Source organism: Dendrobium catenatum, unplaced genomic scaffold (assembly GCF_001605985.2).
Source record: "Dendrobium catenatum unplaced genomic scaffold, ASM160598v2 fragScaff_scaffold_772, whole genome shotgun sequence".
NCBI classification, from domain to species: Eukaryota; Viridiplantae; Streptophyta; class Magnoliopsida; order Asparagales; family Orchidaceae; genus Dendrobium; species Dendrobium catenatum.
The window spans coordinates 1,600,553-1,619,365 of NW_021319234.1; the positions used below are offsets into that span (position 1 = coordinate 1,600,553).

Below are 18,813 nucleotides of genomic sequence, written 5' to 3' on the forward strand. Positions count from 1 at the left end.
CGCCGGCCCGGAAAACCCGCCCGGTGTAGTTGAACTTTTAACTTTTTAAAACGAGGAACGAGGAATTTCAGGCCGACAGAACTTTCAGCTGGATACGTTACCTACTTGGTATTCGATCGCCGGCACTAGGAAGGCTTAGATCGCCGGCGACGGACTTCATAAATTCCTCTGCTTATTGTGAAGAACAATTCAGTCGCCCAGAGAAGCAGATTGAAAACTTTCGTGTCTACTTTTCTTCGTCTTCCCGCGGAAGCCTTCTTCTTGGCATCTGTTTCTTTCACCGGTTCTGCTTGGCGACGTAACTAGCGGAGATACGGATACCAGCTAAGGATTCAGGTTCACAAGAAGAAAGGTTGTTTCATTGGTCTCCGTAAGAATTTGTTTGTTTTGTTTATTATCCTGAAGCTTTTCCTTGTATAATCGGATTTGCTTGGTTAGGTTTGGTGTCCTTAATGGCATCGAGATGGATGTTTTTAATGGTTAGGCGTTGATCTTGGTACTTTGAGGATTTAGGGGAATATTGAAACTTGTGGTGTCGGGTGAAGTTAGGAATTCTGTTGAATGGTATGTTTTTAATTCGCTTGCATTATTTGAAGGTTGTCTTCGGAAGGTTAGAGGTTTGCCTCTTTTAACTTTAATAACCTTGTTCTGCATAGCCATTATGAAATGGTGATGGCCGTTCCATATAACTTATCGGGCTGTAACATTGTTGCTGTGCTTTGAGCTGTTATTAGTTTTGTTTCTTCTGCATGGTATAGCAACATGGATTGTGCATGGCTGTTTTCATCTGGGAAAATCTCTAGCATACTTTAGAAGATTTTAGGCATCCTTCTCAAAAGATGAACCAGGATGCCAAAAGAGATATGGACGACTGACACTTTTTGACTTGGGCACATATTTTGTTGCATAGAAAAGGCTTTTGAATGGGGAACCAGCCTAACAACCCACAAATTTTAGCGCTTAAGAGATCGTGTGCAAAAATCATTATTTGAATTTTATCCTATGTCTAAGAGATATTTATCAATTCCTAAAAGTTATGGTCATTCCCTTAAAATAGGAAACTTTGTTGCTTTTCATTTTTATATAATTTAGTTTTCGTTGAAATATGGAAGGTAGTTTCATATTTCATGTATTCGATTTGGGATTAATGGTTTGCATTTAGGCATAAGAGCTATTTATATACATTATTATTGAAATAAGTTTTGATTTAATTTTAACATTACTTATCTACTTCTATACATTAGGGATTAGCTATTTGCAATCAATTAGTTTTGGATTGGATCAAAATTTGAAATTACAATTTTATTCTTCAAATTTCTATTTCAGCCAACCCTCACAGTCCCTCTGTTTGCTATAAAAAATTACATGTTTGTTTTTCTGTGACAAGAACAACATCCATTTACACCGATAACAACACTAAGAAGGGTTAAAAATTGAATTATACTAGCTGACACTGATGTGAAACAAATTAAGGCAATTGGATCTAAGTCCACACTTGTGTTGACCTCCACATGTGTGTCATGATCAATTGAGTGCACCAAACAAGATGACTATCGAACACTTTGCTTGGAATGAAATCAAAGCGCCTAGATTGTGTGCTAAACCACCTCAAATGTCATCCGAATGTGAAACATATCACGCTGATGCGCTCAGGGGATCAAGTTTATCGAAAGGCTTGCCTGTGCGCAACTCGATCAAGGATCGTCGAAAAAACAACGGTTGACAGGCTCAAAATTGCCTAAACATTGTATGATCACAAAATTGACTGCACCGTTGCATCTGGGACATCAAATTTACCTAAGGAGATACCTCTCGCACACAATTAGAGCAAAGGTAGTCGCAAATGATAGCCACAGACATGATATTGTGCGACGTCACCCAAATGACGTCAGTTCACGAAACAGACTTCATAGTTGCGTCCAGAATGCCAAAAATATTTTAAAATAAATAGATACTATCAAAGGGGGCACACTAGTCAAGCATCAAAATTAGCACAAGCGTGAGGCGAGGCATGCTTCTCGAAATGCACATAAAATGACAAATTATACGAGGAGTCAGCTCATCTCTCTTTCATCATTTTTTTAAAAAATATATAATAAAAATTTTAATAGATATATTTTTATTTAAAATTCTAACTAATCCTATTTAACCATAGCTAGCTTTATCTCTGCACAACAATTTGGTGCACGCCTCAACCTTGTCCCTTTAACACAATAGATGGAAAAAACCCCCCTAAACCCATTACTAATCCCTCCCCCATCTCTCTTCTCTCTCCTATTTCTCACACAACCCTTACTCCTTCACACTCATCACTCCCATCTTCTACACGACTTCCCTTCCTTCATCCCTATATCACATAATCACTCAACTCTCCCACTCTCACAAACTCCACTCATCTAGCTCTTCTCACTCACATAGTCCTCCCCCAGCCCTTTGCAAACCATCACCTTAACCTCCTCAGTGGAGTCACCATAAATCTGTAAACTCTGTTCGGCCGCTAGCAAAGGATCAAGTTCAATTTGAGCGTTATGGCATTTAATAATAGAGTTTCCTCTAGATCAATCTTTTGGATTTTAATCATTTGACATGCAGTACACTTAGCCATGGATAATGCTACTAGCAGATTGTAGTGTAATACACTTAGCATCATCCATTAAATCAATACATGGTACTTGCAACACTTCTTTTCACTCATGTCCATCAAAACAATCTTTTAACTCTTGATACATTTTGTTGCTTTTTGGATGGATTGCATAATCAGAAAAATGTGCTTCATGTAGAATTTTTTTCCTTAATTTGTTAGTATTTGAAACACATATTTTGTCTTTATATTTCAACAAGTTCATTTCTTTAATTTCATAAATGACTTGCTTTTATATTATTTAATTTTTTTCAAAAAATTAGTATCTTAAGATAATAAATTATATATTCTATCATTTAATGTTGACTGACAGCTGCACTGCATGGATTTTTATACTCAGCGCATCAACGATAAAATTTTTTTTTTTATGATGATGCTATATCCAGGTTATAATCTTTGATAAGCTCTAGCCATCATCTATTCCTTAAATTGAGTTTCTTCTTATTAAATATGCACTTCAAATTTTTGTGATTCATAAACATTTACACATGACTATATAAGCAATATCTCCATATATTGAGTGCAAATATAATTTTAGCTAATTTTAAATCATGTGTAATGTAATTTCTTTTGTGATTCTTTAACTGCTTTGAAACATAAGCCACCACTTTTTCATTTTATATTAATAATGATGAGGACATCAGTAGGAGATTCCGGAATGTATATCATCGAAAGCAGCGCAGAGCAACGACCTGATCAAAAGTCTTTATTTTTATTTTGTATTTGTGTTTCTTTTATTAGTTGTGACGATTGTACCATTTATCTGTTTGTGTTTGAGTTGTAGCCCCGAGGGCATTCTTGTCTTCCTTTTCTAATTGTTTGGTGGCCTATATATAAGATCCTCATCTTGTATGAGAGGAGATGGTGAATATTGAATGAAATTTTATTTTTTTTGCTTGATCTCTAAGTGAGTTCATGAGAGGAGAGACCCTAGGTGGGTGAGAGCAATACACGTTAACCTTCGGTGGATTCCAAGGTTCGCAGCTCCATTTTTTTCTTTTCTAATTTCATTATACTTTCATCTCCCCTCCTAGCCCCTACCCGCCGGCCTTCCAAACCACCCATCCTCTTTCCTCCTCCCAAAAATCGAACCCCACCCAACACCTCACCCTTGTGCCGCCGGCCTCCCCTCACCCGTCCACCACCAACCCCAACCAACCTGTCACCACCGGCCTCCCCAAGCCCTACAAGTCGCCGACCATCAACACATCCCAAGGATTTTGAATTTCAAATTTCAAAATCGTCCATAATTACTTTCCTTAATTGCGTCCTCATTAATTTAGAAAGTTGCTTCATTTAGATTCAAATTCAAATTTGAATTCTAAAACTTTTCCTATTAATAACGTATATTAAGAGAACTCCTAAATCCATTAAAATCTAAAATCAATTTTAGATTTAATGGCAATCCTCAATTAAATCCTTTCCGGGCCCACATACTAAATGCAAACACCTCAAATTTCCCCTCATGTGGTCGGCCCCTCTCTAGCCCTTTCTCTCTCCAATTTTGCCACCTAGACCCTCATTAAATTCTCATTAAACCTTCATTGGCTGCCGCCCAATCAAGCCACCCTTATTGGAATTAATTTGAATTTCAAATTGAAGATTACAAATCCCTCCCAACCCCATGCATGTCGCCGGCCCCTCCATGGGATCTCCCTCCTCTCTCCTCATTAATCTCCCTCCACTTGAATTTGATTTTTAAATTTCAAATTCTTAAATCCATTTTCCTATTTTACTAAAATCTGAAACTAATTTCAGATTTTGTATTATTTCCTCTCTCCAAAACCAAACCCTAAGTCCACCAAAAGCAAACCCCTCTTCCCTTAGCCGTCCCTTCTTCCTTCCCACCTCTTGGAAACCCTCTTACCTCATGAGCTCCACTCCAAGAAAGAAGGTCTCTCTCCATCGACAATCCCCTTGATTAGTGCATGGCCGATCCAGATCGTGATTGTGGATTCCTCTACGACAATCAAAGTTTAGTGAATATTCATCAATCCATCCTCTTCGACCTCGATCAATAAGTGGACAATTCCGTAGAAGATCACATCAATCACACCTTATTCACGTTGGCATCATCAATTGAAGAGCATCTACGATCCGGAAGTTGGCGGAACATTTGGTACCCACCCACGTCTTCTCCCTCTTTGTCGAACTTTCTTTGGACTGCTACTCTAGGTGTCTTCTCAACTTTGGTGGCATCGCTTGGTTTGCTAAGGTTCTTTCCCGCTAACCCTTACTAGACGAGCTTAAGTGAGGGAAACTCAATGTGACTTTTCTAATTGTTAAGTGTGGGATCTCTTGTTTACAATATTTAAGTTTATCTTTATGATTGAGATCATGCTCAAGTGATTGTTATTCTATCTTGTAATTGATTGCCTTTACATTATTGATGGCCTTAAGTCTAAGCATCTAATCTTGTGAAACATTAGTTTATATTGTTAAGCTTAAATCAATTTCTTTATAATCTCTAATGCAATTCCTATTGGTTTCACATCAAATACACTTTCTAATCTTTTCAACGAAGACTTAATGTATATCTGAAATTCTTCTATACTCGAAGGAATAGTTAATATTGAAACAATCATTAAACAAGTCTTCAGTCAATGAAAAATTTCATCATAATGGTTATTCCATTTGAAGTTCAGTGCCTTTTGAGTTCATCTTGATAATGCAAAATAATATGAGAAAACCCTTTAGCAAACCTCTTGTAAGAATCTGCAGGGCCTACAAAACTCATTACTTTTGTAGCAGGATTGATAGTGGTGGTGGAATACTTTGTCAAACATTTGGATTGGTTAGACCTTTTGTAGTTCCATTCATTTTGGTATCTCGGGTTTTTGAGAATAATGTGTACATTTATGAAATTCTTTAATGAATTCAGGTAAAATTGAAAGGTGCAACTAACATCCTATGTCTCAAACTTTAAAAATGCATGGGTGGAAGTGTCTCAAACATTTGGATCGGTTCCCAAACTTTATATTGGTGAACTGAAGCCAGAGTGGTCCATTTATTCCATTAAGATAACTTGTGTTGAAAGTGTGAAACCCCTTAAGTAAAAGAAAGCTAATTCTTAAACATTGAGGCGATTTTTGGTGTAATGGATGGAATTTCCGTAAGAAACTCTGCAGTTAAGCGTGCTCATCCCAGAGCAATTATGGGATGGGTAACCTACTGGGAAGTTACACCAACATGACAAAACCATGAGGCTCTTAGGTCAAAGCGGACAGTATCTTGATAGTTAAGAATTTGGGCTGTTACAGAAAGTACCAAAATAACAAAATACGTGTACACCAAAATATCCAAAAGATAAGTGCATGCAGGAGTGTGAACCAGAAAGAGAGCACGTTGGTAATTGAACAAAAAAAAAAGGAAGATAAGGTACACATATCCATAACACAATAGCTGAAGAATATATCCAGAAGGCACAACTTCATCCAAACATGAATGAATCAGCTAAGGAAAAAAGCTCCTTAAATGATAAAATGTTGAGTATCAATCGGGAGCAGCCTCGTGAAAAGCTAGTGGGCATTCAAGAACACAGCATCCCGGCCAGAAAAATCAAGGCACAGTGCCAAAATAGGTTAGCCAGAGAATCAAGATAACCGATAATAATAATTCTTAGGGGATCTGAGACTGGCAAAAAAGAAGCTGGAGTGGATTATGCTAGTGTTTTAGACATGAGTGGGTAAATATAGATTGAGAGCAGAACATACCTGTAGGAGATGCAAGGATAGAATCCCCAAAAGGCAATCAGCCCCAGGAATCCACCTAAGAAAGTAAATAAAACAAGCTTAACAAATTAAATAAAAATATCCTATATTATACAGCTTACGGATCCCAATCAACTGGCCTTCAGTAAGATGGTATATGTCGTTGTGTGCTATTAATCTCTCTCGAGTGTTTTTTAGGAATTTGGTATTTTTTTTACTTGCAAAGGCTTTAGCACCATGCGTCTTTCTTACTTTTTTAATTTAACCACGTCTTACTTTTTGGGACATCTGTCTCTGCCAAATTGCTGTCTATTTATTAATTCTAAGGTATACTGTTATTTGTTTATCATATTATCTGCTTATGGTCTAAACCAATTTATCTTCTTTCCTTTTCAATTTGAGGGGCAAAGGTTCTTAGTTTTGGTCCCATTGGTTTGCCTGTGTAGATCTTAGTCCCTTTCTTGTGGCACTTCAAAATAAAAACTCGTGGGTACAGTTGTACTATGGTGATTACTTATTTGGTTCTCATTATACAGGCATCATAGTGTCTTGTTGTCCAGATGGGTAATGGTGAGGAAGATGCCTGGATAGATGAACTTAAACTTGGTGGTTCTATTCCTCTTTTAGAGCCAGAAAACTGCCCAAATGGTTGGGCTACTCCTCCTGGGGATAAATTCAATGTAAGAGGTCCCGATTATCTCCGAGACAAAGTGAAAATTCCTGGGGGTGAATTTCTTTTAAAACCTCTTGGATTTGATTGGATCAAAGGTCCCAAGAAAATTGGTGAGGTCTTGAATCATTCACACCACAGAGTGAGGAAAGCTATCGACAAGGCAATTGCTAGTGGCAGTAATCCTTTTGTTTGGGCCTTCAATTTGCAACTCCCAAGCAAGGATAACTACAGTGCTATTGCATACTTTGTTGCCACCGAACCTATCCAAGATGGATCTTTGATGGACCTATTTGTTAAAGGTGATGATACTATTCGAAATTCTAGGCTGAAATTGATTGCAAATGTTGTCAAGGGACCTTGGATTGTTAAAACGGCTGTTGGTGATCAGGCAATTTGCATTCTAGGGCGAGCTGTTTCTTGCAAGTACTTTGTTGGACCAAATTTTATTGAAGTTGATGTGGACATTGGAGCTTCAGTGGTTGCCAATGCAATCGTTCACTTAGCTTTCAGCTACATCAGAACATTAACAGTTGACTTAGCATTTCTCATTGAAAGCCAATCTGAGTTAGAGCTACCTGAAAAAATTCTTGGAGCTGTCAGGTTCTCGGAACTTAATCCAGATTCAGCTTCTCTTTATGAACCCCCTTCCGAAGAAAATCCTTCCAATCTGCAATCCTCGTTGCCAACTAGATTGTGGAAATCTATAGGACAAGGTTTCTCTCAACTGATTCACCATGGAAGCCAGGATCTCTCAGTTTCCACGTCAGAAAATGTCAATGGTAGTCTTCACAGTACAAATGGTGAAACAAATTTGGATAAATGGTAAAATAGTTTTCTTTTTGGTCCTTTGTTTACTTTGGCTCAATCTTAATTTCAGTTAATGTTTCTTGACAAATTTCTATACCGTGAACAGTTGAAGCCTTTCCTCTATTTATAATAGTCGTCTTTAAGAGATTTTTTTTTTGCTAATTGCTCTTTTAAAACTGTTGGCTATATTCTCCATTTCTCCATTCTTATTCTACAAGATGAATTCAGTTTTCTGCTAGTGTTCCTGGTGAGCCTTGTTCCAATCTTTGACCATGGCCCCTCTTTCTTATTTTGCCTATGATAAGAGGGTATTTGGGAGAAGGATGGCGAAATCCTACTGGCCCTCCGTTTTTCTGAATCTTCAGTTTTTCTTGAAATTTGTATTCCCATTTTTTTTGCCTTCTTTCATTGGATGCTACTGATGTATTATTCCCATTATGTGGGGCAGAACCTCTTTGCTCTATCAGTTTGATGTGAATGATTTACGGGGTGTTTTATGAAATTATTTGTTCTTTTCCTATAAACTTCTTAACACAAGTTCTTTTGGTCATAGAATGATTAGACTGCACATTATTATTGCAGATATACTCTTTCTTTTGTTCTTTTTTTTTTGGTCCACTCAACGATAAGTTTCCAATGCTTTTTACTTTTGTTCATTTGTATTATAAGAGTATAACATTCATTGATTGTTTTGAAGGAATTTGGGGTCCAGGCCAATAATTTAAAATAATAAATAGATTTCAAATATATTTATATATATAATATAAAACAAGACTTGTGTGGACCAAATGGGAAATAGAACAAGCTTTATTTGAGCCTAAAAGGGCCAAAAAACCTATCAAAATGAAGTTTTTAGCTTGGAATAGGCCTCAAATCAGCCTAAAAATGTCCAAACCTGAGCCACCTGTCCACACGGACAAAAGTAGAAGAACCCACTTGAAGCCCCAAGAGGTAGGCTCCCATCACGTCTCCATGGAGCATCACTATGAACCCTTGATGCATGGCCAAACCTACTAATTAGTTTCTTGGATGCTAGACCCGTATGATTATTTTGCAATAATTTATAAAAGCAACACAAAAAACTTCAAGCACGAGAATAACATTAGGTTTTTTTTTTTTTCAGTAAATATTTTTTAGTATGCCAAAGATCTCTAAACATAGCATTTATTAGATTCTTGAAGCATGAAAAGAAATCTCATGTTTTTCCATTAGAAGCATAACGAAGGACTTAGTGATGGTCCTTCAGACCATAAAATAGCAAGTTAGAAGTGGATCGTGGTAGGGTTAAAGAGGACTTAGGCTCGTTTGGGATGACTTTCTTACAACTTCTTAAAATTGTTTTTTAGTACAAAAATTTAAATTTTGTACTAGAAAGCTACTTTTAAAAGCATTAAGAAATCCATCCTAAACAAAGCCATAATTGAAACCTTTGATAGCTTGGTGGACTGCTTAAAGCGGTTGCTAACATTATTGAATATGTAATTGTTGATGTAGAAACGTGCATGATGTGATGCATATTTCATATTTTCCAAAAAAACTAGCAATAAGTTTATTGGATACCATTGTCTAAACAAATGATGGCATTATACTACTCTGACCTATCTATGATTGTTTTTGATTCTTTAGAGAAGATAATGAACTCTTTTCACAATCGTAATTGATACTTAGCATAAGATTCTTGATTATTTACACCTAAATAATATATTGTAACTATATGTTAGACCGGTCTAGGAGGGGTTGGTCCGGCCAGTCCCTCCTCTATACTAGGCGGAAGCCTGGTTCCGACTATGCCTATCCCGCTCCCTTGGGGTGGGGTCTACGCATTAAGGAAGAGAGAGAGAGAGAGGGGCAAGTGAGTGGGAAAATTGAATTGGAGGGGCTGTTTGGACTTTTTTACTTTGTATTGTTTGCTTTTAATAGTTATTCTCATCATAGGGTTAGGGTTATGTGATGTTTGGCTGAATTTGTATTTCTCTTAGAATTTGCTTGGGCTCTAGCTGCCGGCTAGGGAATAGGAGAGCCGAAACTTCCTCTCGAATTGAAGATCCATAGTATTTTGTTTGTTTTCTTATCTCTTTCATCAATTATCATGTTCCCCTAGTGTTTTGCCACCAAATTTCTCTCGATTTCTATTTTATCTTGTTGAAATTCCAAATTTTAGCCAAAATTCTTTCAATTTTAGTAAGTATTTCTTATCAAATTGTTATCAGTGTGCTTTCTTGGGTGGAACAACAAGTTATCTTCATTGTTTTTGCGATCGGAGCCTAGATCCAATTAATGGTAACAAAGAAGATGGAGGCATTGGAGGGAGAAATGGAACAACTCAGGCGGAGTAAAGGAAAAATATTTTGGGATGGAGGGAAGACTCTCAGCCATTGAGAACCGCTTTGGGCACTTTGAAGAGATAATGAAAAAGTTGCTTTAGATACAATCAAAAGCATCGCCAGCGATTCGTAGGGTGGAACCACAAGTAAAGGAGATCCAGGAAGACGACGATGAATTGGAGAGTGTTTTCCATCAAGGACAGCCACGTGGGGCCCTGTTAGTGGGCGGATCGGGGTATTCCAAAGAGAGGACAACGAGGAGGAGGGAAGCTGACCCCTTTGGGTGACTACCCGAGTATGGGGAGAGGTGGAATGGAGAAGGTCTTGGTTGGGGGGAGCCATTGGGTTAAAATCAACTAAGGGAGGAAGGAAGGAAATCACGTCACCATTATACTTGAGGAACCAATGAGGGAAGAAACCATTGGGGTATGGATGCGAGGGCAAGGAACCTAAAGATGTTGGTCTTTGAAGGGGAGGATGCTCAGGGTTGGGTGTAACGGGTAGAACATTACTTTGCCATCAATGGGCTGATTGAAGGGGAAAAACTCATGACGGCTGATCTATGTTTGGAAGGGAAAGTCTTAGCCTTGTTCCAATGGAGGGAGGCTAGGTATCTAATCTACTCATGGGGAGAATTCAAGGAGTGCTTGTTGGAACATTTCCGAGCCATTCAGGAAGGAGACCTCTACGAGAAATTCTATGCCCTAACTTAGGAGGGGACATTTATGGAGTACCGGGAGAAGTTTGAGCTGCTGTCGGTGAGATTAGGGTAATCTCTAAGGAAGGAATTGAGGGAAATTTCATGAAGGAGCTTAGGGAGGACATATGGGCAAAGGTATTGAGGCCTAGGGGTCCGAGGGAGACGATGGAGCTTACTCAGAGGGTGGAGGAAAAATATAAGAGCGAGAGAAGGGCAACAAAAGTAACATCATGGGAGGGGCCTATCGGAGTACCCCTACAACTCTAGCACCCAGAACCCAGTCAATATCCTTTCAGAGAGAAGAGTGGGGGAGTTTGTTATAGGGGCAACTTCAAGCGACGCACATAAGCGGAGGTGCAAGATAATCGGACAAAAGGATTATGTTTTAGATGTGATGAGAACTACAGGCCGTGGCATAGGTTAAGGACCAAACTCTTCAGGTTCTCACCATCTGTGATGACGAGGAAGCTGGGGAGGGATGTGGGAGTGAGGCATCGGTAAAAGACGAAAAGTTACATTTAGATATGACTGGAGTGTCCTTGAACTCAGTGTTGGGATTCACTCCAAATCACACCATGAATGTGAGAGGAGAAATAGCAGACAAGGAGGTAGTGGTGCTAATAGACAGTGGGCTACCCACAATTTAATCTCCAACTAGATTGTAGATCAATTGGGGCTAAAATTGGTGGATGTATGGTGCTATAGGGTAATGATGGAGACTGAGAAGATGGAGATATGTAAAGGGGTGTGTAGGGGAGTGGTTTTGACCATATAAGGGATCCAAGTGAGGGAGGATTTTCTCCCATTGGAGGTGGGGAGTATCAATGTCATCCTAGGGATGAGATGATTGCAGACCTTGGGGGATACTAAGGTGAATTGGGGGACACTGGCAATGGAGATGAGGGTGGAAGGGAGAAGGATGGTGATTAAGGGAGATGTCGGGCTCTCCAAAGCCATGGTGTCATTGAAAATTATGGCAATGGCCATGCAAGAGATGGGAGGAGAATTTCTGGTGTGGCTACAAAGTTTGGAGAGGATCTGAGTAAAGGAAGGGGGAACATCCCACTTTTAGTATAGTCAGTTGTACAACAATTTAGTGAGGTTTACATATTAGTATTCAATGATTTTCTTGTACTGATAATCATGGAGTGTTTACCAGCCAACGCATGTTATATCTAATTTCCAAGGAAAATTTTCAAGTTATAGATGATCGTTTTCAATTCTTTAGAGACAAATTTTGTTTAGATTTATTTTTCAATAACTTGGATCTTTAATTTCTTTATGTTCCTAAAAGTGATATTGCAGCTCTAATAGTTGGAATCTAATGTTTGTGTGTGTGTATATATATATATATATATATCGATTGAACTACATCAATATAGCTTTTCATAAATTTCTTATGAATAAAATTAATATGTGCATTAGCTATTTGGTTATGTTTCCTTATTAGAATGCAAGCTAATTAGATTTATTTAATTATTCAAGGAAAAATAGGACAAATAAGCCATAACTAAACTTAATTTGAGTTGTATTAAATTAAAGTTGATTACATGTTATGTATGTATGGGGCAAACATGCGAACAAGCATGAAAATGCGTGTAGCAACACGTGCTGAAGTGCATGAGGGAAGTGTGCCTTTGCAGTTTGCTGCAGATTTGCATGTGGAAGCGACCACGATGAAGCTATGGTACATACATAATGGGAGTAAATATATGCATATGCCCCATGATACCCCTTACTAATAACGTAGAGTGCCACATAACTGAACATAATTTTCATCCTTTTCATTTAATATTTCTCATCATTTGCATACTTATATAAAAACATTCACTGACAAATGCATTTATTGAACAAACCGAAGCATCTAAATAGTCCAAATTTCATCACACAAGTACTTACAAAGCCATTAAGAAAATCAGAATACATCATTACATTTAAATAGTGTACATACCTCACATGAAGACATCATAAACACTTATAAATAGAACCTAAACATTCCAACACTTGGCTAATTAGTCTCAACTTTCTCCTTTCCTTTTATTGTAACAACAGCCAATATATAAAAAAAAACTGATGAGCTATGAGGCTCATAAAGTCATACAAATTAAATAACAATTTAAATATAAGATTATCGAAATAACAATATTGGAATCATAACTGAATCAAACTTACTATTATTTACAAAACAACCTAAAAACATATTAGAAACATTCTTTTATTCATTTGAAGTCTGAACATAATATCATAATTATTTTTCTAAGGATTTGACTATCATTTTAATATAGTTAACTTTGATAATAATATTCATTAGAGCTTAGATAAACCCAACATTATCATCATTGAATTACATAGAGCTTTCTTTTGTCTCTTTAGAGGTCTCTTTTGCACTGCCTGTTATGTAAGTATCACATTTTGGGCCCCTTTTGTCCCACCTGTTATGTAGGTATCATATCATTTCATACACAACTTTTGCTAATTTGATATTCAGCAAATTTCAAATATTTATAGTTCATGTTTGTTTTATATGATTGCATACTTTCATAATAACATATCTTATGCTATTTGCATAAGAAATATGTAGACAATATTTAAAAATAATAATTATTTTCCAAAATATTACCAACCAATAAAAGTTTTAAACAACCGTGCTTGATCTTATTTCAACTTTCAAATCATTCATATGGATATGTAGTTGATTGTATATGAATACTAGGAGGTATGTGATGTGGAATGATCATGCAAAGTTGAATTACTTGAAGAGTTTACACGTTTAAGTATTAGAAGCCACAATAATCATATCTTCACAATGAATTTTCTAATGACAAAAGAAAACAATAAGAGCAGTAAAATACAAACTTAGGCTGAATCACGCACGTAAAAGTTAAGATCATAAAACATTCAAGTTAATCTAACGTTGCATACATTATTGATTTTCAACAATAATCTCTAAACTAACAATGAGTTTAGTTACTATAAGAATCCACTCCCTCAATTATCTAATTCACTAGGTTATAGCGGATGAGAATTAACATTATCTATGTGAATCAACTAAACCATAATTGAGAGTGACTAGGAAGATAGGAGATTTGGGGAAGAGTTCATCGTTGTCAAATTCTTAGATCTGATTTGAGGGTGAGGGAGAAGATCCGGAGTCCGGTGGCTGAACTTGAAGAAGTCCTGCGCGTGGACAGCCGTGTGGGATCTTCTGGGCAACCAATGAGAGCCTTACGGATTGTGAATCAGCACTAGAAAACTGCTAGAATCTTGGAACAACAGCTGTGACTTTTCAGGACATCAAACATGGATTCCTGGAGAGCAGGACAGCAGCTCGTCTCGTCGGAAATATTCAGGACAGCAGTTTTCCCAATCTCTGGAGTTTTGGGTAACAGTGTTGACAATGAAAAAGTTCTGGACAGATTATAGAATCCGTCCAGAAATCTGGACAGCAAATTATAAGGCTTAGAGAAGCCTTGGACAACTGCTATAGGGTGTAAGGAGCTTCAAGACAGCAAATCGTGACTCCCAAGGGTGCTGGAAAGCAAGGCCTTTTGTTGGAATTTTGTGAACAGCTTGCAGGAATCTCTAGGGAAAGAAAAATCAGAGAGAAGAGGGGCTGGGAGAGGGCGGCTAGGGCTGAGGTGGATTAGGGAATTGATTGGAGGATTAATTTGAGGAATGAATTGTGTTAATTAAATCCCTAATTCATGGGATGTAATTAATTAAAAGGGGAAGGTTAGGGGGCTGGCCAAGGAGAGAGGAAGGGAGAGGGGTTGTGTATTAAGGAAGTGGGCCCAAGTAATTAAGAGGATTGAATAGTTAAATATGGAATTAATTTCAGAACTTAATTCTATTCCTAAATTAGGGGAGCCAAATTAGGAAAGTATTTATGAGAAATTTAAGGGGAGGGAGATGGGGAGGCCGGCGGGTTGGGATCTAGTGGAGGAGGGCTGGGCCGGCTGGCGACATGTGGGTGGAGATGGGGACAGGCCATGGTGGAGATGGTGGCTTTGGGAGGGGTGGCTGACGGCTGGTAGGCCAAGGCAGCCGACGGGTTGGGGGAAACAGGGGCTTAAGGTGGTGGAATTTGGGAGAGAATTTGGGGGAGAGGATGGCCGGTGGTGGAAACTATGGAAGTAGACGGGTGGGGAGGGAATTCGATGCAAGAAGAACAATAAAAGAGAGAAAAAAAAAAAGATAAGAGAACCACAAACCTTGGAATCCATCAAGATTGACGGGTATTGCTTTTGCCCCACTTGGGCCTCTCCTCTCACGAACTCACTAAGAGATCATCTCAAGAGAGAAAACTTAGAACTCACAAAGAGACTCACAAAGAGATCCATAAGCACAAGTTGAAAATTTCATATTCATCATCATTCTATAATACAAAACAACTAGCCTATAAATAGGCTCAAGAAGAGAAAAGAAATAAAAGACTAAAATGCCCTTCGTGCTACAATACTACATAGCACCCGTAAGGGTATAAAGGGAAAAATAACAATATAAATAAGCTAGTACATAAACATATAAATAAATAACTCAAGATCGTAGCCGTTGATCTTCGATGTCCTCATCAGTATGCTCATATTTACTAATTTAAAATCATCTTAATGCAATAATATCTTCAAATGAATCAAGTGACATTGTATGTATCTATAATTGATAATATTTGCTTTTGTAATTTAGAATTGTGTAACTTACCTCTTTGACGAGTTATCTTCTCAAATCCTCCACCTCGTACTCTTCTTCGTTTGTACGTTATCTACAATCACCTCTTCAATTCTATGATTTCTTCAATTTCTAAATCAAATAAACTGCATAAAATAAATTCATACTAACATAACTATTTACCTCATAACCTCCCTTATGCATAAATTCGATGAATCCTAATATAAAATTTATGTAAACTTCTTTAGAAACTTATACTAACCTTTGCAAATTTATCAGCCACTTTAAAACAACAAAATTTGCTTTACCTCAGATTCTTCTTTCCTCAATTTCCTTCTCTTCCTTTCTCTTTTTCACTGAATTTGTCACACTTCACTCACGGCAACAGAAGTGTTCTGCTTCTTACTCCACCAAAAAACGATTCTCCTCAACGCTACTGATCTCTCACAGTGGCATTTCTCACACAGAAGTTTCTCTCAATTAACCTCTTCATGAATGAAGAAAATTTATATTTCTTTATCTGAAATTTTTGGGCACTACCGCGTGGGTGCTGCTTAATATCTTGATTTTCTAATATCGTTTTCAAGGCTATGCCTTTCAAATTGGAAAAATTATTAGGTGCGGAGTACGCACCGTCCGCACAAGCACTGGGTATCTAGTGATACCCAGCAGTACCGAGTGCGGGTACTGCTAGGTACCCGGTACCCAATGCTTGTGCGGATGATTCTCCCCGTCCGCACTTCGCACCTAATAATCTCTCTTCAAATTGGCTTATGGGGTGCATATATGTAGCTCCTTTGATATAATTAACATAACAAAATTGGTTAAAAAAAAGTAGCTCATTCTATATATTTTGACCAAGTATATTTCACATTCGTTGCAAGGTTACCTCCTTAAAGGATCATTTCAAATTGGTTTATAGGATACAATAGTGGAGCTCATATAATGCTTCTTTGATCTCTTTTGACAAAGCAGATTTCACATTCGTTGCAAGTTTACCTCTTTAAAGGTTCATTATTTTTGTGTTCTAAACCTCAAAAACTTGATCAAAATGATGATTTGATAAAAACATGTACATTTGATAATATTATTGAAACATTTTGAAATGTCAAATATAATTAAGACTCGTTTGGGACCGTTTTCTTACTGCTTCTTAAAACAATTTATTAGCACAAAAATTAAATTTTTTGTAGAATGCCGTTTTAAAAAGCAGTAAGAAAGCCGTCCCAAATGAAGCCTAAATTTTATCTATTCCTTTAAAAAAAAATGCACATTAAGGCTTTGTTTGAGACTGCTTTCTAAATTAGCTTTTTAGTACAAACATTTTTAGTTCAAGAAAATTTTGAATTAGAAAGCTGCAAAAAAGACGTCCCAAATGAAACTTAAAGCGATTAAAAACTCAAATTTCCCAAACTGGAAGAGGCAATGATGTCTTTAGAGAGCTTATCGTTTTGTTGTTGTTTTTTTTTTAATCTTATAAATTTAACTGCATCATTCTATTATTTAATGTTTTTCTTAACCATAACTCATCACATTTTGTCTGTTTTCTTCATTCATGCAGATTTTTTCCCCATTACCACTCAATCAAGTTCTGCTGGTTAGGATCAAACAAACTGTCTTTCATTCATTATTCCAGATAGATCTGTATCATTGCTAAGCTTCTCATTCAGCTCTACAAAATTTGATTTTTATGCAATTTTATTATCTAAATATGTAACTATAAACTTTATTCTGTCAGCTGAGACCATACTGCTTTTGTATTCTATGTATATATACATTTTTTTTAATGTAGATATGTGCGTCATATGCCTTCCCATTTATTCTCAGAGTATCAGCTATGGGTAATATGATTTGTTCTGCACCCACCGGTGTTTAGTTTGGTTGGTTGACGAGTACGATTGGGAACCCTTCAACCTGTGCTTGATTTCGCTCGAACGACAGCGACTCGGTCCAATCAAGTGGGGGCCAGGAGGTTTTTGGGGTGGGTGCCTCTTCTAGGTCAGTTGATGATTAATCATGCCGCCAAGCGCCCTTTCGGGGGTGACAATGGTGGATACCCCATTCCCTAAAAAAAAGGATTTGTTCTGCATGTCTTTTATGATGTTTATTAAGAAATTAGTTATTAGATGGAGAGGGAGAAAAAAAGTTGATGAGCGGAGCCTACGTCGAGCGCAAGATCGTATAATATATGAGTTTGAATTTAAGTTCGAGCTAGAGCTTGTGGCTTCAAGCTCAACTGAGCTCATTACTGAGTCGAGCTTGAGCTGGTTCACATACACCCCTACATTGGACCAGCCTAAACTTATTTTCTCTCTTTTTTTGTTTTTTTTTTATTTTCTCACTCTAATAGGAAGATGTGGGTTTAAGGTTAGGGTTTCTTTTATCATTAATATGGATAATATTAGATGAGGTTTTTTTTATTGAGAAATTTTGAATTAGAATATCTTGTGAGATGGGTTTAAATATTTTTTTTATTTAAAGATTAGTATAATGCAAAAAAATTACATATAATATTAATTTTAAAATAAATTTGATAATTTTTAAGTCTATTTTGATATAGTTTATGCTATTTAAATAAAATAATGTAAAAATAAAAATATGTATTATATAAAAGTTCACATTTTATTTATGAATTCAAAATAATTATATTTAAATCACTTCATCTTTATTATGCATGTCATCAAAATAATAAAATATATAATAATTTAAATTACTCCATCACATCTATTCATTCAAAATAAATTTATTAAAATGATTCATTCTGTGCTTATAATATATAACTTAATTTAATAAATTTATCAAATATAATCCAAATTTATTTACATAAAATATTAAAATATTTTTTAATATTTATAATTTCCATTAAATATAACGAAAGTTGAAAAATTAATCAAAATAATTATTGCATCATCTCTATTAATTTATCAATAATTCCACACCTAAAATCACTGTTCAACAAGCCACATTTCACTGCTCTGAAAAATTATGAAGGGTTGGTTGCCGGTTGACCCACTTGCCTTAAAATTTGTCATACAAACGTACGGCTTTATTTGTTAGATAATCAAGATTAACAAATTATGTGATATTATATTTGCTTTAAAATTAGTGTTATATATAAAAAATTATATTGCACTAATTTTAAAGTAAATATAAAAAAATGATTAGAACATTGGAGATATAGTTATGTACCCCTACGATATTAATATTAATTACATTTTTTAACGGTAATATTGGTTAGTTAGGATTACGGGCTTACAGAAAGATGATTATATCGAGAAGTCAATGGGCTGTAT

The 18,813-nt window shown here is 36.5% G+C and overlaps 1 protein-coding gene across 3 annotated transcripts; it reads left to right on the forward strand.

Annotated features, from left to right (window-relative positions):
• The first annotated feature begins 58 nt into the window (after positions 1-58).
• LOC110101741 (protein ENHANCED DISEASE RESISTANCE 2) lies at positions 59-17,334 on the forward strand. Of its 3 annotated transcripts, XM_028696592.1 has the most exons (4): positions 59-352; positions 439-564; positions 6,888-7,846; positions 17,082-17,334. In XM_028696592.1, coding segments are annotated over exons 3-4 (936 nt in total). In that variant the 5' UTR covers positions 59-352; positions 439-564; positions 6,888-6,911; the 3' UTR covers positions 17,083-17,334. The 3 variants fall into 3 exon arrangements, with proteins under 3 accessions (XP_028552425.1, XP_020685438.1, XP_020685436.1); XM_020829779.2 differs by lacking the exon at positions 439-564 and having other exon boundaries at positions 59-370; XM_020829777.2 differs by lacking the exon at positions 439-564 and having other exon boundaries at positions 60-352.
• Positions 17,335-18,813: the final 1,479 nt, after the last annotated feature.

Coding starts and splice junctions, on each gene's coding strand:
- LOC110101741 (XM_020829779.2), top strand. CDS start 6,912: ATGGGTAATGGTGAGGAAGATGCCTGGATAGATGAACTTAAACTTGGT.